Genomic DNA, 20,503 nt, shown 5'->3' with positions numbered 1-20,503 from the left:
AGTAGATGTAGACTGTGTCAAATTCTAGTTTCTTCCTATTTGTACTTCATATGTAAATATATAGAGGGTAGGGCTTGAAAAGGTAAAATTGTTATTTGAAAGGCATTTAAAACATTACATGCCTAGTGAAGTAAAAGTAGATCATCGTTATATAATTACCATTGCCAATATATGGGGGGGGGGGGAACCTGTGGGCAGGTGTGCTCGTAAATTAGCCATCATGAAACGGGCAAATGCACTAAAAGAGTCATAGAAAAAATTCACTGAAGCTGAATGCAGCCTCTCACAACATTGCCAGCTGGTGCACTGATGCAGATGGGCTCCTAGAACACTCACCTAGAACAGTCCCCTAGCGGGGGAAGCCTGTACTACAAGGGGCCCACCCTGCAGAAGATAATTCTAGCTTGGGGGGTCCTCTTTTATGACAAGCATTAAATAAGTAATTAATGAAGTATTAAAATCCAATGCCAGTGAAATGAAAGGTGCCCTACGAAACACCAAACACAATGTACAGCAGTCGCCCCTGGATAAACGGTGAGGGGCATGGACATAGGTATAAGGAGAGAATGATGTTTAAGCAAGGGAGGCAGGAACACGTGACTGTTGTGGTCCCTCTAAATAAACACTGGTCCCTAACCCACAGAGGGTCAACCCAGTTGTTCCTTAAACTTCAACTTTACAAATGACAAACCGAAAGAAGCAAATGTTCAAACACAAAGGAGAAATTTGTAAGTATTCACTTAATGTCTATTTGGAACTCACAAACTTTGTGCCCTTTGACCTGCTTGTTTTGATTTTTGCATTGCTTGATTCTGCAGTTACCACTGCCCAGAATCAGTGAAAAATGGCTGGACTGCTGGTCTCGCTCGGCAGGCAGGCACAGACCTGACCTGAGCCTGCATGGTCACAAAAATGCGTCCCTTAGCGTGTGTGCACAGTGACTGTTACACAGTGGCATGTGTCCCAACAGAACTGAAGAGACACAACTTCAGGGAAAGGTGTTTTCCTTTGTAAAACATATCCAGCACTTAACTATGACACAGGACCAGAAAAGTGTCAGAATGACCCTTTGGTTACAAAAATATAGTTTTTGAAACTTCTGGAGACATACAGTTATCTTAAACATATTCTCACCCGTTACCTTGGTGTCTCATCTGGAATGTCTTTGTGTCTCCACTTCAGGACTTGAATTCCTGGTCTCTACAGTAAACGTTAAGGTGGGGTTGAACAATTACTGGTAAATATTGGCAATCATAAGAGAAAATCTAATGTTTTGATTTGGCTGCTTAAGTGTTACTTGGGGCTCAGGCGTGGAAAACGACTCGGCTATCTTTGACATGTCATGAAGTAGGGTATGTGTAGAGTAGTCACAGCGACACTTCTATTCCAACATTCCCAACAGTCCAGCAGCACGCCTTGGGGCTGATTTTAACTGGCAAGGAGGTTTTTCCCTATTTCACTTTTGTGCCAAATGAAACGAAGTTCACTTATAAGAATTCCCATCTACTAAATTACAAATGCAGCAATCAGTGACGTATACAGTGGACATGGAATTTTAACTTTATAATGTTGGGCAATGCACGAGCATGCAGGAGCCGCTGCTTCTGAGGCATCAGAGGAAAGTGTTCCGAGGCCACAGCAAGCTTCCCAGGCCTTGCTAGGGCAGGTGCTCTCACCATTTGTGCAAAATAACTCAAAAGGTGGACAAAGGTTTCAAAAACAAAACTCCTTCACAGGATGACAACAGCACCCAAGATATCTAAGAAGCCTTATTAAATCAAGTCCACTACTTACTAGAAATGCTTTGATATGAATTTTGTGGTCATTTTTTAAAAATCTTGCTTTGAGGGCTTGGTGTTTTCTGACACATGCACACACTCACACACGTGCACACATATGTTCATCCGTGCCATAGTCCTAAACTGTCCTCGGATTAGGAGAAATGGAGCACAGCCCAAACAGAGGAAATTATGGTGGTGGCAGCTGAGACATAAATCAAGCTGCATATGAAGCTTAGCATCACCCCTAAATCTCTCTTCCTCAACCTGTGCAGTGGCACAGGTTTCACTAATGGGAAGCCCTATCTCTATAAACATATTTTATCTCTTTAAAGGAGATGAAAGAGGATAGCTGTGTCTCCGATAAGTGTGTGTGTGAGGCCATCAGCTGAACATGCATGAAAGGCGAACAGGCTCTAAGGCTGGAAGCTTCTAAAATGGTTATAAGAATTTATACTGTGTCTTCGATTGAAAAACACACCACATTCCCTCAAGACTGAGGACCTGGTAACACAGACTCGCTTGTTTGGTAGGACTAGAGCGGTCCCTGGCATTAGAGTTATTGATGAAGGTTTTAATGGTGACCAGGGTTTGTTATTTCTGCTGTTGGTCTGAATAATATTAAGCAGAGCAATGGAAAATAAGCATTTACAATGTCTTTTTTTTCTCCTTGGGATACTAGTGTAAAAAGGGCCGATATTCTAAAGTAATAACAGTAGCCCATGACGCAGCTGTAATAGCCAGAACTATAGTCCCTAAAACAAAGAGAAAGTGAGTTGAGAAATACCGAGTAAGTATTTCTATTACATGTAAACAGATAATTTGAGTAAGCATGGAGAGGGGAGGAAATACAACCTCTGTTTTTCTTACAGCATTTTTGTTGTACACTTTCCACTGAAATAACTCATTTACCAATACGGCACACTCCTCAACATAAATAAGATGGCTTTTATAGGTGGGAAAATTAAATGACAAAAGCAAGAGTTGTTTGAGACACCTTGTTTTCAATTAGCTTGTGTTTATTCCACACCAATTACAAATTTTGTTGTAAACTTGGGCTCGTTCTTGGGAAACTTTCCACAGTGGACATTTTAAATCAATCAGTACAAAGTTTCAACTGTGAAAATTACCTTTCTGTTATAGCTGAAAATTAATTTCTTCTCGCTTGAGAGAAATGACATGCCCTAGTAATTTTCATACATCCTTTAAAGTGGAACATCCAGGCTTCGATGCAAAAATCTCCTAAAAATGACCCCCCAAAATACATCAAAACATTTCTATTAATTCATGAAATTAAGAATAGCTTTTTACATCTTCTCCTGTCACTGATTCCATTTGCCTTATTATTTTCAGCCGTGGCCCACAAACGGTGGCACAATCAACAAACCCCTTAGTGGCTGCTTCATCTCTGCCCTATTTGATTTCTTCTCTCTGAGTAAATGATTAAGTTTTCATGCATTGGTTCAGCCAAAATCTATGTTCACTCAACCACATCCTTTATTGATTACTTCTACTGCAAACAGTAGGCCAAGTGTGATATACATAATTGGACAGTTGTCAGGGGATGTGGGTGTTAACAGTCCCGTTTTCCCAGTTGGAAACTGGAATCACCTTGATACACAAATATTCTGTGCTGTTTCATTCTCATTCTTCGGACCGAGGAGTCCTGTTCCTCAGAATATATGTTTTTAACTCTCTGAGGTCTGGCTGAATGAATTTAATGATTATACCATATAATATGCTGCTCAAGCTGCACCTGTGCACTGCATATAGAAAACTGGAATTAATGTTTGTCTAACACTTTAACCTTGTCCTTTAACCCATTCAAATAATCTGGAGCTTCTCTATGGGAAAAAGGTTTGATCCTTTCCCTTCTAAAGAAAGACTAGCTTGTAAATCTGTGGATAACTTTTAAATTTCAAAGTCCTTTAAGCAACATGTAATGTTTAGATTTCCGATGCTATATTAACAGATTTGGTGGCTACAGAACTGTGCATTTGTTGAGTGGAGGATATAATTTATAACAGAAAGACCTTTTCTGTAGCAGTATTTGTTAGAACAAGTTCCAGATACTTTTAGATGTTTCAGAGCACTGTTGCTCCTTTGGGAGAAAAACCACTTGACTCACCCGCCAATGGTTTTATTTATACTATTTTGTATTTCTTATTCACTGAACTTGTTTTGTTTGTCTGTTTGTTTGTTTTTGTATATATTGTGGTTTAACAGTCCTCAGCAGGCCAGACTTAATCTGAAATGCACTTCCATGAAAAATATATCAGCTTTTAAGAACATGAACATAAATAAACTTCAGTTAGCCCATTTTAGCTAAATAAAAATAATACTTTTTTCCTAAGCTTTTAAAGTGATATGCAAAAGAAATCTATTTTTTTTCTTATGCCATCACTTTTTTCTTGAATATTACAGTCCAAGAAAGAGCTTGGAGAGTTAACATCAATTTGATAAAGAATTTTAGTCCTGAGAACTTACAAGTTTGCTAAAAACTCAAAGTAGGTGTGTTTTATTTATTAATGATTGTATAACCTGGAGCTCTCAGTACCATTTTAGTTGTTGCACAAAGCAAATATTTAAATTAAAGTCGTGAGCACACCGCTTATGGTATTTTATCCCATGTCTGCATTTGAAATATTCCGCAAACAATTCATAATGTTTTTCTGGACAATTTAGCTATGCCTAAATGTGGAAGAAGATTATCCATAATTTGGTTATGAAACAGTGAGAACAGAATCATAAAAGGCAGTATTAACTTTGGGAATGTGAAATGCCATTCTATTTCTGATATGTGGACCATTCTTTTACCAATAAGAAAGGACAAAGGAATGCATTGGATAGTACCTCATACTCAAGTAAACAAAAAGTGTTAGTTCTCAGACCCTGGCCCCTAGAAATAGACATCAGGTCTTTATTTGCCTCTCTGTCTCGGAGAGTGCCCGTTCAAATTGTGGTGTTTCATTCATTGCCTTATGAAAGGTTTTCAAAAAGCAACGCTTAGCTCATTTGACTTTTCTTCTTAGCTGGTGGTAGATTCTGTCAAGTGGAGAGCTGTGGGCATGATAGCTTTTCACTTCACTGAGAGGTAATAGTGCACTCGCTGTCATTTAATGAATCACTACTAGGGACCCGGCTGTACATGTGTGTAATTTTTCATCTCACAACACTTTGTGGCCATTTTTAAAAAGAGAAAACTGAAGCTGAGGAAGAGTGAAAATGTGTTCAAAGTTATTCAATGAAAAGGCCAAGCTGGGATTCATGCCTAGATCAAAGCAATGTGTACCTTATTTTTACAAACATACCACAGCTTGTCTGTGAAAATGAGTGTTGTACTCTTCACATCCTGAGTGGCTATGCAAGTTGATACCCCTAATCCTGCCATCACCTGTTGAAAATGAGCACTCCTTTGAAATGCTTTCTGATCTTGTGGCATATACTTTTGAATGGCCCCTATAGAGGGACATTGTCGTCTGAGAGGTGGGTTTGATTTTTGCAAACGACCAATGCATTTAGAGTCACATTTAGAAAAAACAACAACAACAACACAATCTCTAGTGATAACCCCATTTTTGGAACGAAGTTGATTAAATTACTTGTGAATGCTTTATGATAACATAACACTATGAAGCTATTTCCTAAAGAGGGAATCCTCATAATGCCATCAGCTTCATTATTAGGTGGCATCTTTGAAGATAATCACTTGGAGGGAACTATCTTCTTTTGCATGCTTAGTAAGTCTGAGCAATTAGAAATAGGGATGTACAATACAGAGGGAAAATTGGGGCTAGAAATACAGATTTGCCATACATGTGCATATAGGGGTCAGGGCACACCACAGTAGTATAGGAAATTGCCTATGGTAAGCATTTGGCAGAGGGGAGGGGATGGGCTTGGATAGAACTCTGGAACGAGCCAACTGTGGGTGGGCAGAGACCCCAATGCCAATGAGATACCGGGGGAGATGGCGATATGAGAGAAGTGAGAAAACAGAGGTCAGCTCAAAGCTCTGGGCACTAGAGAGGGAGAAACATTGGGAGCAAGATGGGGTGGTGAATAGCAGGGACTCCCGACCTGTGTGTTGAAGACCTGGGTCAGGGCACAGGAGGGAGAGGAGCAGGAGTGCAGCAAGGAGCCTACGAATCTAAAAGCGCACTCAACGTGTGATGCAGCTCAAAATTCAGACACATCTCCCACAACACATACCACAGTTTTTCGATGTATCAAGGTGCTTTGAGTTCACCATTGTGTGCCCTTGATTTGGCTCCAAATCCTTTGGCCGCCTCTTAAGATCACATTTATGCTACAGACTCTAGACTTGTGGGAAGGATAGTGAAGTTCCAAGCACTACGTACAGTTCATAATACCCATCAAAATTAATCCCACATTGTGAATTTATATACTTATCTCTCCAAATTGACAGTGAGACTCTTTAAGAACAGGAACAATATTCCCCAGAAGGTAGGATTCTAGAGCATGCTAGAGTCTCTCAAAGGTTTTTTGATGTTACTAAAATATCCAGAAGATAGGAGTTTGTGCTCAGGAGCTTTAAACATCCAGTGACTGAGATTCTCAGGACTCACCCGGCAGCCTGACTTGTATGTGAACTGTATGAATGTTTCCCCTCGCAAACGTTGACCTTTTTTTTTTTCATTCAAAAAGACAGGATCTGGCACAAATAACACCCATTTTTTTATGACAAACTCGTATTACAAAATTATAAGCATGTAACTGTGTAACATAACAATGTCACACTCAAGCACACCATATGACATTTTAGGTGAAATGTTCACATTGCTGCCCACCTTGTGTGAGACAGTCACATACCCTACTGACCACACTCCATGGCGTTCCTTCTGCTGGACCGTGGATACGAATGCCCAGCGCACACCAAGCACTCTGCTAGAAATGATGTCTCTCTGAGCGTTTTGCTCGTGTATGTAACACTGGTATGGGTTCTTCAGTGATGCCCAAGACGTCACTGCTGAGGGACACTTCCAAAAACAAACTACCATGCACCATAAACTTTCAAAATGTTGTACTTAAAAAAATAATAGCTTTATTAAGGTATGGTTCATATACCATTTAATTCGCCCTTTCAAAAGGCTACAGTTCATTAGCTTTCAGTCTATGTACAGGGTCGTGAACCTATTACCACAATTTAATTTAAGGTCATTTTCCTCACCCTGAAAAGAGACCCCATACCTTTTAGCAGGCACTCCCATGCCTGCGAACAGGCCTCGCCCCAGCCTGTGGTGGTCACTAAGCTGCTTCCTGTCTCTGTGGATTTGTCTGTTCTGGACATTTCATGTAAATGGAGTTATACAATATGTGGTAATTTGTGACCGGCTTCTTTAATTTGGCATGTTTTCAAGGTGTATTCATGTTATAGTGTGTGTCAGTATTTCATTCCTTTCTATGGCTAAATAATATTCCATTGTATGAATATGTACCACATTTTGCTTATCTGTTCATCAATTGATAGTCATTTGGGTTGTTTCCACTTCCTGGCTACAGAGAGCAATGTTGCTGTGAACATTCATGTACAAGTTATTGTGTGCACATGTCTTCATTTTGCTTGGGCATATATGGAGGAGTGCAGTGGCCGGGTCACGTGATAACTCGATGTTCAAGTTTCTGAGGAACTGACAAGTCATTTTCCAAAAGAGTACATTTCCACCAGCAATCATGAGACTTTAAAGGCTTAAATTTCAACATACTATATACTCCAACAAAATCAAGCCAATTTTTAATATTTTTACTTTTTAATTTTTTAATATTCTCATTTTTAAATTTTTAATATTTAAAATTTTTTTCACCTTCATTATCCTGATAACCATTTTCCACTTTCTAAAGCAAAGAAACACACTATCTTCTCTTCACTGTGACATTAAGTGAAACGATTCTCCAATAGTTTCCTCTTTTATTTCTTCTAGCCAAAAAAACACGACGGAAGCAATTCAATACTTGAAAGAGGTCGTGAACATCGCAAGGAACAATTTTCGGAGCCTCGACATTGTGAAAGCGAGCACAATGCTTGGGGACATCTACAACGAAAAGGTGAGTATGTGTGCTTCTTGCTTAGGGGGGAAATTATAGCTTTAATATGCTCCTCCCACTTGATCCTCCCTTCCCCCTAGTCTGTTAGCAGAATGGCTCTGGGTTGCTGGACTTAGCTGACCCACAGGGAAGTGACTGGGAAGAGACACGCCTCTTCCTTCCTCTTCTTCCAGGACCTGAGCACCCTGTTGGGCTCAGTCAGCACGAGCTGCTGACACCGATTCACATCTTCACAGGCGATGCAGGGCTTCGGCAATTTCCTATTTGAAGAGCAATTAAAATATTTAAATTTAAAGGAACTGCATTGTAACAATTGGCTCATACCTGCTGACACTGACATGCATCTCTCTTGCTCCAAATTCTTGTTTTACTATCCAGCTGAGAAGCCCTTGCTGGGTCCCTTGCTGAATACTTTCAGCAAGGAGAAGAAAGGACAGTCCCAAGAGCAATTCCGAAGGAAATACGTAATGCTACCAGCAGATTGGCTATGTGAAAGAAGCGAGAAAGAAGAGAAAAACGTCTAAAATAAAAGTCTCTCAATGCATTGGCCATGACAGACTTTTGATTTATTTTCTCCCTGCCTTGATCTTTATTACCCAGATTTTCCTTTACAAACGGTATAAAAGAGGCCTGTTTCTCCAGTTAAAATTGCTGTTTGGGTCACAAGTAGGATCCGTCCTTTTTGAGGGTGGTTATATTCTCAAATTGTGTTTACACTCATTGTCTTCATCTTTTTTTGAGAGGCTATTTATGTAGTGGTTAAAAGTGCCAACTCTGAGACCAGACTGTTTGGTTAAAAGCCCAGCTCTTTCACTTACAAAATCTGTGGCCTGGAACAAGCTAGTCACCTCAGCTTTCCCACCCCATGAGGTGGTTGTGGACGTCGAGTGAATATATAAAAAACACTTAGAGTCTGGCGACAGTAGTAAATGCCACCTGTGTAGGTGGTAGCTTTATTCTTATTCTCTCCGCCTTTACCTGGTATCATGCAGTTCCCCTTTCTCAGAGGCTCAGAGGGCTGAAGCAACCCACCCCAGGTCGCCAAGCCTCTAGGTGGCTGTAGTATTCGAACCCACACTCTTAACCACTACAGTCTTTTCTGTGCCATGTCATTGATTTTGATGACTTCAGAATTATTTGCCCTTTTTTTAAAAGGAAATAGAATTTGAAATTAATCTGATTGAATGAAACCACTATCTTTATCGTTGTAACTTAAAATGTTGCAAAGAACTTGGAAAAGAGCTAGTTTAAATGATCACTTGAGTTGTGTTGCTTCTGTCAAGATCCTATTTTTACAATCCATTCTCAGTCAAGGATGGCATGCACGCACGGGAAAACGGGACTAAAAACTGCATCAGCAGGCATACACATCTATTGTCACTGATGCTTGATTAAACAGGTGCTCTGGAAATGACCTCTCACTGGGGCTGGCTACTAACGCTGGTTAAAAATATTTCATTAGGTAAATTCAATGCTACAGATAAGAACATTCTATCCAAATCAGTGTGAATCTCTCCCCAAACTTCTTCTTGCTGTCAAATATTAGGTCAAACCATATGAAAAACTGCTAGTATTTGAACATTTTTTTTTATCCAAAAAACTTAAGCTTCCTACAGTTCCACCTGGTAGAAACAGCTTTCTTGGTGAATGAACTTCAGGAATGCATGGTTACTTCATCACAATGTTTAAAAAGAACCTTATTGTAGCAGAGACTGTTCGCCATCACTTCCTTCCTGAAGAGGAACGGCTACACCCGTTGAAAGAACAGTGTGGTACTTGCTGAGGCGGGAAGATATGTGGAATGGTAAAATAGATTAAGAAAAAAATCATCTCTCTTATATTTGTAGGGACACTACAGTAAAGCCTCTGAGTACTTTCAGCAAGCTTTCAACACAGCAGCAGAGCTCGCCAACATCCCTCTCATGGATGAGACGAAGGTGCATTACGGAATAGCCAAAGCCCATCAGATGATGCTGACAGTGAACAGCTACGTAGCGTCTGCAGACCTCCCCAGCCTTGACCACCTGCTGTCGTGGAAGGAGGGCAGAAGCGACATCGCTCCTGATCCTGTTGTGGGTAAGGCGTTGTTTTAAACAAAACACTTTAGTTTTTGATTTATTCTTACTGGCTAAGTCATTTACATTGTAAAGGTTTATTCAAACATTGGTGTTTTAATTGTATGCGTAATTTTAATTTTATTTATTCATTACTACATGAAGATGAAGTGTACTTTTGTGCTATATCTTACCTTCAATTTTTAAGGAAAGCATAGAACTGTGGTGGCGATGCCTTCAACTTGATAAGTCACCATTCTCATGCTGTTTTTCATTTCAGTTATCTTCGGTATTCAACAGTAGGTACTGATCAACTGTAAGGAATATGAAATGTTTGTTTAAAAAAATGTTCAGTATTGTACCTTACTGACCAGAGCAAGTGTTTATAGATGCAAACTAGCGTTATTCTCTTACTTTTCTGATGGTAGCAGATTCTCCTATTTTTATCAATTATCAATTCAAATTTGAATATTAACTTAGATAATATTTGATAGTGATTTCGTTCAATGCTACTGTTTTCCTATATACATTTTTTCATGATAATAAGTCAAAATTCCTCAATTAACTAGGTAGGTGAGGGTCAGTTTTGTGTTTCAACTTGTTAAGACTTTCAGATTAGGAATTTTTAAAAATTTTAAGCAGTACAGCCTGTGACAGACTTTGGGTTACAGAATTATTTGTTTGCAAATCAAACTTTTAAAAGTAAATTATTTTGGAATAACTCAACTAGACTCATTAGGCAAAATTTTGTAATGTGAAGAAGCTACTCCTAACTGAAACTTTTTTTGCCTTAGATAAAACAATCATTTTGGGTATTTATTTCATCTGTAGAATAAATGGTAAATAACAGTAAATTAAACACAAAGGAAGTTTATTGACCCTTTTACATTAGCAGAATACCACTCACCACTGTCTGTCCTCTAGTTATGAAATGAAGAAAGGTCTCATTCGAAATATATGTGCAATAAGAAAAACAAGATGACGTCTTTAAAAACACATGGCTTGCTGAGTTTCAGTGTGCTCAAGTGGCCCCGAAATATTTATGGTTAACTATTAACTAATCATTGTCGGATAATATTTTGCTTACTTCAGAATGTTCCTTTGTCCTATATTTGGGACTTTGTTCTGTAGTTTTGAGTTATCTTTCCTTTAGCCTCTCACTCTTTCTGCCCAGGAGATAAAGTAGAGGAAATACGGTCCACACTCGAATACTTGCTTTGATAGCAGGCTTGGTAGAGAGTAAGTTGAGTTGCTCACGTTTTCAGATTTGCCCTGGACGAACTTGAGCCATCACGTGATAAGCATGAAAAGACACACAAACCTGGCTTCCGATCATGGCCGTGTGTCTATTTACAGTCTTGAGTTCTAAAATCTTCTGTATTTTTCTTGATAAAACTATTTTTCTATTCTTTTTACATTTTATCTCCATATTTTTATAAGGATGTGTTGTGTTCTAAAGGACTTAGGAATAGAACAAAAAATGCACTCCAAAACACTATTCTGACAATAAAAATTCAGTTATTCACATGGTGGAGAAGATCAAATTCTCCAGAACGCTAGGAAAGCACACCCTGTTGCAGATTCATTTGATCGAGGCTAGAAATCACACATGGATGATCTGCCTCATTACGAAAGTGAGAAATAATAATCTTTCAGGGTCAAAAGTAATAAGTCAATTCTCATACCGTTTTTGTGGTCACTGTTCTATATGGAAAAAAAACCTGTAGGACATTATCAAACACACTTGCTTGTTTACATAAACATATTTTTAGCTCAAAATACACACAAGTCTACCCTAAAATGTTTCCAAAATATTTCTTACACCACTACTTTTATTATCCTATCCTTGCTCTGCTTAAAAACCCTTACTGGCTCCCTACTGCCAACAAATTAAGTACAAGCTTCTCAACCTCTTTGACCACCTCCTCTCCCTGCTACCCCTCCTCCCCCCACACCTTATTTCCAGCTCCACACTGCCCAGAGAAATCTCACAGACCCTGCAACGTCCTCAGATGCTGAACTTTCCCCTGATTCCCCTCTCACTTGAATGTTCTCTCTTCTCTCTGTCCCACACTGAATGCTATTCATTTCTCTCCAAACACTTTTGTAGATCAGATTTCGCATCCTTTCACGGCCATTTCTTTTATTGCCTTATCTTCCCACGGAGAGTATGAGTCTCTTGAAAACAGGTTCTGATTCTTGGTATTCCTTCTAAAAAAGGCACAATGTCAAACACCCACTTGCTAACAAGTAAATATTTGTCAAATTAAATAGAATTCAAGACGAGTATATATGTCCTAGCCATAAACTAGTTTGCAGTAGCCACTTTTTAAAACAAGATTCATAGTCCCCCACCCCCTTGGAAAATAGGACAGAAAAAAAGTCCTATGATCTGATGCTGCATTTTGATTATCATGCAATTATCACATGAATGCACGGCAGCACCAAGTATGACGCTGGCAAAATAAATACAGAAATATTATTTGGAGGTCTGAGCAGCTTTTAGGTTTTCAAACTTTGCCTTTCTTGTCAGAAAAGGCATCTTTAATCTTGCTATAGAGGGGTCCCATGTATTTAGAAAAAAGCAGATCAAAGATTTGAGAGATACATCATAAAAGCTGTGCCGTTACCTTCACCTCAGAGACATACATCCTCCAAACAAATCATTAGCTCGAGGAGCAGGCAATGTTCCTTTAAGCAGAGAAACATGGCCCCCGAAGGGAACAGAGCAGCAAGGACTCTCAGGTCTCTGGATGAAATGGAGCAGCCCTTCCCCAGCCCTCATCTCCCCTCTTTGTACCCTTCGGAGGGATCAGAGCAAGTATAGGAGCCTTCCCTCCATTCTCACACTCTTACACATGGCTGGGATGATTTCCTATTCCCCCTTTCCTTTCCAGTAGCAAAGGAAGAATAGACTCTCCTCCCAAATCTAAGAATTTAGAAGGCATTCAAATCTACTGCCGTTCAATACAATTGTTGAAGCCTGAAGCAACAGAAATTAGTTAGCTCTGGAAGGCTTAAGGGCCTATGAGTTTCTGCTGATTTCTCTAGAATGTAGTTTATTTCCCTTACTAGAACTATTATTTCTCCAATCATGAAGTTTTTTTTTAATGAAAAGCTAATTCATCTTGCCTCATGGAGATCACAGACCCAGAGGTGGGACAGGTAACAGTACCGTTAACCTAGAAATGTAATTACAGCCACTTAAATGCCAAGATTGTTAACCACTCCACTGATAACATCAGTGACGCGGTTTTAATGAACATTCTTATTGTAGCCAAATATAAATTATATGAGAGAAACCAGGTGCAAATTCTGAGTATAGAAATAGATGAATATACTTCCTAGTCAGTATAGACAATTACAGTTTTTTAGAAAATGGCATGTAAAAGTTTCCTTGAGTGCCAAAAATATCACCCTGGTTTAATGAATCATTAAATTTTCTTAAAGGAAAACAATCAAGATCATGAATCTGTCTCTTGGTCCTTGATTTGTGTTGCCTTCACATTGGTGCCCTTGGTTCAATGCCAAGCTCTGTTTTCCTGCCCTGTTCTTTGCTTGTATTTTTCATTCATGAACTCAATCCTTTCAATGAAGGTGAGAAAGCAACATTCAAGAGTGAGCCTCATGTTCCATTATACTTTGATCAGCTACTTCTGTTTGTTAAACAACCCTGAAAATGAAGAGAACATTACGTCCTTGGTCAAAAGTCAGCAAGCAGGTTTTGTATTATCCTATCATCACAGAGGAAAACTGTCTAATGATGTGTTAAAAAAGATGACATGTGAAAAGACCATTCTGGTGAAAAACATGACTTACAGCTCACCTGAGCAGCTTGGTGTCACTGAGAGGCTAGCAAATGTCCTATTGCTTGGGTTCCAATATCATACTGGACACTAATTAGTTTTGTGACTCTTGGCAAAAGATTTCACTTTATATCTTCAGGTTGTTATCTGAGGTTTCAAATAGGTGATGGATAAGATTCCTTTGGAATTGACCACAATTCCTCAGTAAGAGCATCTTCTAAATACATATGGCATTCTGTAGCCCTTAGAGTGCAACCTAGGAAAATCATGAGCAATTTATTTGTTGTTTTCCCCCCATAAACACCAGTTTCTATGGGTTTCCACAAAAGTTAACTTCTTATTATTATTACTATTATGATATGTTTAACAGCCACATAAATGCCAGTGTAAATATTTGATCCTTCTGCTGGAGTTTATTTAGAGAAGTTTCTAGTGATCTGCAATTTTACTTTTCCCTGCTTGGCACTCTAGAGGTTGCTAAACCTAATAAACTATTTAATCTGAAGATTTTCAATTCCTCCTCCTGTTCAGCCAACCCTATGTCACATTTCCCTCGGCGGTTCCTCAAATCCTGCCCTTTCCCCGCTGTTCCTGGGGCCCCTGGTTCCAGAACCTGCCTCACTCACTAGTCTTCCTGGTGTCTTCTTTATGCACTGCAGTTCACGGCTGTCTCTGCCCGTCCGACGTCTGGTACCACTCCCACAGCCCCGTTCCTCTGAAAATGAGTTAACATCTTCTTGGAATGTTTTGAGTTCCCTATTATCATGAAATGATAGAGTTGTGTAGAACCAAAGAAATTGTTTTGTACACACTTTTTATTTTCTAATGTCCTCAGACCCAGGGTAATGCAGGCATGGGATCACTTGAAAAGACAAAACGGACCTATAGTTCAGTTCTCTGGAATTCTCGTCCCAGATTCTTTCCATGTGTTGCACTTGCTTACCTATTATTTTCTAGTTAGTAAATGCATGTCTAACATTGAAAAATATTACGTTTTAAATTAAAGTCTAGATAAAAATATTCACAGTGGGGGAAAAAACAAGCAAGACTTATCTTCTGGCTAAAATGGAGTGAAAGGGAAAAGATTTATCCTCCTGTCTTAAACAACTAAAAACAAAACCAAACAAAACATACAAGCCCAATGTTTTCAGAAACTGGACAATAGGCAGCACAGAACAGTGATCACTGAAAAAGGAGAAAGCGATGAGCTGGACTGCATGACTTCCCCGGAGTACTGCGGGGACAGAGTTGCCAGGCTGTTGCACAGGGAGGGGCACCAAGGCAGAGTCCAGTACCCTCCCGAGTTGAGGAGAGACTGAACTTGGAGTCCAGGGAGACCGAGGTGGCTAGAGTTCAAAGAGTACTCAAAAGGAAAGAGCCAGTGAGAGAGAGAGAAAGAGAGAGACAGAGACAGAGACCTGTAGTGTCTTCATCCGCACGGACCGGATTGTGCACATACAGAAACGACTGAAGGCCAGCGAAAGAACCACTCAAAAGCATCAGGCACAAAATCACCTCAGCTCAAACAGAGCTGGGAATAGTTTGTGCCCCCGTTGACAAAAATAGAGAAAAACCTCATTAAACATAGCACATCAAGTGGAGAATTCATCAGAGCATTATCTCAATGCAAAGACAAATTAGCTCTAAATGAAAGCTTTCTTTGGTCCCATCTAACAAAGCTTAAAAACAAGTATCAGATCAAATCACCATTATGCACAGCTTAAGTATTTTGTGGTTTTTGTCAATGATATCTCAATAAGTCTCCATAAAAGGATAAAACTGTTTTCAAATAACTGAATCCTGGAATAAAACTCAAAAATATTTATAGGAATAAATAATACCTAGCACCCAACAAGGTAAAATTCACACTATCTGGCATCCAGTCAGAAATTACATAGGCATGCCAAGAAGCTGGAAGACATGACTCTTAATAAGGAGAACATAAATAAATAAATAGAAACTGACAAATGACACACACACGATAGAATTAGCTGGGCAGGATGCAAAAAGGTTACTGAAACTATATCCCATGTGTTGGAGAATGTAGTGGACAGATTAAACTTGTAGAGTAGAGCCGTGGAAAATATTTTTAAAAATCCAAACTTAATTTCTACAAGAAATAAAATATCCCAAATCTAAAATAAGCAGTATGGGATTAGTAGCAGGTTAGATAATGCAGAGAAAAAGATTAATGTACTTGAGCATATAGCAATAGAAATGTCCCAAAATGAAATACAGAGAAAAAAATACTGAAAAAAAAATAAAAGAGAATTGTGGATCAACTCCAGCAAGCCTAATATGTCAGTAATTGGAAACCCTAAAGGGGAACAAAAAGAGGAAGGCATGGTAAAAAGAATTTTTAAAATAATGAATGGCTGACGTTTTTCCTGAATTTGCTAAAAACTGTAAACCCACAGACCCAAGAAGCTCAATAAAGCCTAAACAAAAGATACATAAAGTTAAACCAAGCCACTTCATAACCACAGGGCTTCAAACTGATGATAAAGAGGAAAAAGTTAAAGCAGCTAGCGGGGGCGTGGGGCGGGAGAGTACAGATACACTGCATATGAAGGACAAAGGTGACAGAGCAGAAATATCACTGCAAACTGTGTCAGTCCAAAGAAAAAAAGCAACTTGTTTAAAGTACTAAAAGAAAAAAGCATCAAACCTAGAGTTCTATACCCAGTGAAATCTCTCTCAAACACCTGGGTAAATTAGAGATGTTTCCAGGCATACAAAAGCCGAAAGATTTCATCACTAACACACAAACAAGAAATGTTAAAGAATCTTCTCCACGCTGAAGGAAAATGACCTCGAGATAGTTGCCAGGGGATAATCGCTTCAGGGAGGATCCGTGACACGATTCTAACTAAAGAGATAGGAGAAGAAAATGTTCTGAAGAATTCCCGAGAAGGTTTTATCCATTCTCATTAAGGCGCACGGGAGGAGGAGATCCCCCTTTCCCCGACTTTGCAGGGCAGGTGAAGAGGCGATGCCTGGAGCCCCCGTGGCCAGCTTGCAGCCAGGCCACCACACAGATGGTGTCCGCGGGAACACAGGGCAGTCTAGGTCCCGAACGACATCCTTCCACGCTCAGGTAACTAGTCCTGTCATTGCCACCACCATCTTTTCATGTGAGGCAAATGTTCCGATTTCTTAAGTCCCTTTCAGCTGGTGTTTTTGTTTGTTTGTTTGTTTGTTTGTTTATCGCTGTCATTGTTTCTTTGGTAAAACCCGGATAAAAGCACTAACAGCTAAGAGCACAGGAACAATAAAATGCTGAGCGAAGCTGACAACAGCATCTCGCGCAGGAGCAGCGTTGGTACCGCAGCCCCAGTGGCGGTGCAGTGCCTGGCACATCCTAGTGCGCAAGGAATGCCTCCACAGGCACACTCGTGTTGCAGTCTTTTTATTAAATTTGTTTTCAGGCACGAGGCAGCATCTCAGGCTTTGACATTCTCTGTGAATTTTAAAGGCGCCGCGTGCTCTAAATGTACTTGCCCCCTTTTTGCCACTTAACCCCTCCCCCATTTTGGACCCCTGTCTCTTGGAGGACCAAGTTCTGATCACTGTTAGGGAGAAATCGATCTGACTGAGCTGATTCACACCGTACTAGGAGTGACGAAAAGTACTTTAACCTCTTCAGAGCGGTTGGGATTTATTTTTGAATGTTTTAAGATTACTTGTTGCCAAAATTTAGGACAGTTGTAATAGAGCGTGTAATTGAAGTCTTTCAGGCAATGTGGGGCAAGATAATTGTGAATATTGAGGCAAACAGATAGATCTCGCAAAGTCTGGGAATCTACCCTAAAATTCAACTTCTGTGAGCTATTCCTGAATTTCAAAGCTTTCCTTTCTTCAATATAAATCTATACCTTCTTTTTTAAAAGATTTTATTTTATTTATTTTTAGAGAGAGAAGGGAGGGAGAGAGAGAGAGAGAGAAATATCAATGTGTGGTTGCTGGGGGTCATGGCCTGCAAACCCAGGAATGTACCCTGACTGGGAATCGAACCTGCGACACTTTGGTTTGCAGCCCGTGCTCAATCCACTGAGCTATGTCAGCCAGGGCTAATCTATACCTTCTTTGAGGGGGAAAAAGCTTGTTAGAATTTTTAGATGACAGATCTCTTGCCCATTAAAGAAAGTGATAAAAGCTAAGGTCCCTCCCCTCTCATCAGAAAAACATACAATCATCTCATATAATTTTTAGAGGGCTCAGTAGCCATTCCTTAAGAGGATAGAATTTACAAGTGCTTACCAGTATCTGGTTCTTTGCTCTCCTGGGCACACGGAGGATGGCTCTTCTTAGTCCTTGGCAACTAGGCTGCACCCAGTGACCAGTCCTGGCCCAGGGACCAGAGTCACTTCTAGGTTTACACAGAGGAGAGCTCTCCTCAGATCCAGCAGCTGACTCACGCCCGGCTGCAGCGATCACGGAGGAAGGCCAAGTTAAAAACTGGAGCCACAAGGTCGAAGCAGCCCGCTGGTTAATGTAGACCACTTGTCCTAGAAAGCCATTCCCATCTGCAGCAGGGTCTTTGTGAACACAAAAATAGCCCTTTATTGTGATGAACACTGAGATTCTCAGAGCTGTTTGTTATCACAGCGTAGTTCAGGCTGCCCCGACTCCGTGAGCGTGAGCGTCAGGATTGTTCAGGAGGGCCCCTGAGACAGCAGCCTCGGGAGCCCCAGTGGGAGCTCTGGGACCGCGCTTTCTCTGCAGGACAATTTGTAAACGGTGTGTGTGTATGTTGAGTCTGCCTGCGATATTTTAGAGGCAGGGAGCCTTTGTTTCTCACTTCCTTTTCTAGCCACACCCCCCAAAAGTTCAATAAGACAAAGTGAAGATGAAACATTAAAATGTATTCTTTCTATATGCTCTACTGTCAAACAGCTTAAGAAAGATAGGCATCTTTTATGCTAATCTAATTTAAATTGGTAGGTTACCAGAGTGGACATCTAATAAATTTCAAGAAAGAGCTTAGAGAATTCCATGTCTTCTGCGACTGATAAAAAATGTTTTCAGAGATGAAACATGCTGAAAAAGACAAATCAGTAGTTAATTGCAGCCAGATTTTTAAATAAAAAGGGCAGCAGAATTTGAGCCTGAATTTCTAATTTCCTTATTCAAATAGAGTTCACCCATCTTTGTATATATTCTGCAACACAAGTGACAAGTTTGCTTCCTTAGGAACCAAGTATTTCTTCAGAAAATGAATGCTCACTTCATTGGGAAATAATAATGTAGCTCTAGATCCCTTGGGTTGAAAGATCTCTTTTCTCCCCCCCTCTGAGAGCCTCCTCCTCTATCTGCTGCCTTAGTTCAATGAAAGAGAATTCTTGATTGCCCGAAGAAAAACTGCACTTCTTTTAGATTCTGCTCACAGTTCTTGGTAGCTGATGGTGTTGCCATTTTTTAACTTTTCAATGTACACTGAACTCACCACTTCTAAGAAAAATGTAGCTGAGTTTCTCTAATCTGGTTTAATTTTGATTTTCTCCGGAATTGCTCATCAGAAAAGCTTATGAAAAGTCTGGCGGTGGGTTCAAGCACAGCGCAGCCAGCCGGAGTGAGTGCCAGAGCTGTCCCCGTGGAAGGCTCCTAGGGACTGCAGCTCTGGCAAAGCCTGTTGTCACCTGTGTCTGGTTGTTCTGTTCCCAGTGAGGGGTCTCACGTCTGCTTCTGGCCACTTCATTTCACTTGTGACCCTGGACTCTAAATACTGTGCCAATTTATAGCACTTTCTACCATGTGCCACCCCCCAATTTGGGGGCAAAAAGACCCTCTCCTATGTGTATTTAATCCTTTTTGATAAGGCTCTGTGAGGACAATTGTAGTGACTCTTGATCCATATAATTTCTTCTCAAAAAGAAATGACATTAATACTGTATCTAAAACATGAACATAAGGAAATGAATTTTCTTGGCTTCTAATTCCTTGTAAAGTTTCCCTGGTCTGAGGTATTGTGTGAGACTTTTTCTTTCTAATTACCTCTCACTTTGTATTTTGATCGTTATGAAGTTTTATTTTTTTTAACCACAGCATGAATCGAAAGTTATATCCATGATCCCAAAATTCACTCTCCTTTATGTTCTTTTACTCTGTTCTCTCCTATGTCTTGAGCTCTCAGATGATGGTGAATGCTTTCATAGTCTAGGCTCTTTAGCATAATTAATAGAAAAATAAATACTTTTCATGATGAATATCCTTTTAGAAATTATTTATAATGCTTTATTATGATGACTGACTTGGCTACAGTCATTCGCTGGACTTATATTTCACCCCCCACGGATGACCACTGCCTCCTGCGGTCGGTCCAGCGTGTGCAGAGTGGGCAATGTTGCACAGGAGTCTAATCAGAAGAAATGCCAAAAAATCCCTAATTTGAATGCCAGTCCGTCCCAACCAGTGTCTTGACCTTCCTGAAGTGAATTCTTGAGACTGCGAATGCGCCTGAACACACGGACTTTCTGAGTCCTCTGACCTCTCGCAACATAATGACTATTAAAAACACAGACCAACATTCATCAACCCCAAATCCTTTAACACCCTAATGTACTCAGGCTTTTTTTTTCTTTCCTTTCATTCTAACCTTCAATAAAAAAAAAATCTGAGCAAATAGATGCTTTTTCATCATGCCCTAAAGGTAAATAAACAAAGTTGGACTTTGTCAAACCAAGAAGGAAAAGGAAAGCTGGCTCATTTAAGTGCTATGCCTCGAAGGGGTTGCATTCATTGACCTCTAACATGGAATCGCGCACCCAACGTGAGAAACAAGACTGGTTAATTTTAGCCT

The 20,503-nt window shown here is 40.0% G+C and overlaps 1 protein-coding gene across 3 annotated transcripts in view; it reads left to right on the top strand.

Annotated features, from left to right (window-relative positions):
* The window catches only part of TTC29 (tetratricopeptide repeat domain 29), a 142,159-nt gene that overhangs the window by 82,428 nt on the left and 39,228 nt on the right, over positions 1–20,503 (top strand). For all 3 annotated transcript variants that reach the window (XM_028521509.2, XM_036031860.1, XM_036031861.1), the window contains 2 exons: positions 7,721–7,844; positions 9,692–9,920. In XM_028521509.2, coding sequence (XP_028377310.1) covers positions 7,721–7,844; positions 9,692–9,920 — 353 coding nt within the window. The remainder of the gene's footprint in view (positions 1–7,720; positions 7,845–9,691; positions 9,921–20,503) is intronic.

The sequence above is a fragment of the Phyllostomus discolor genome, chromosome 8, assembly GCF_004126475.2.
Source record: "Phyllostomus discolor isolate MPI-MPIP mPhyDis1 chromosome 8, mPhyDis1.pri.v3, whole genome shotgun sequence".
NCBI lineage: Eukaryota > Metazoa > Chordata > Mammalia > Chiroptera > Phyllostomidae > Phyllostomus > Phyllostomus discolor.
Note: the sequence above shows the minus strand (reverse complement) of the source record. Positions and strands in the feature narration are given on the sequence as shown.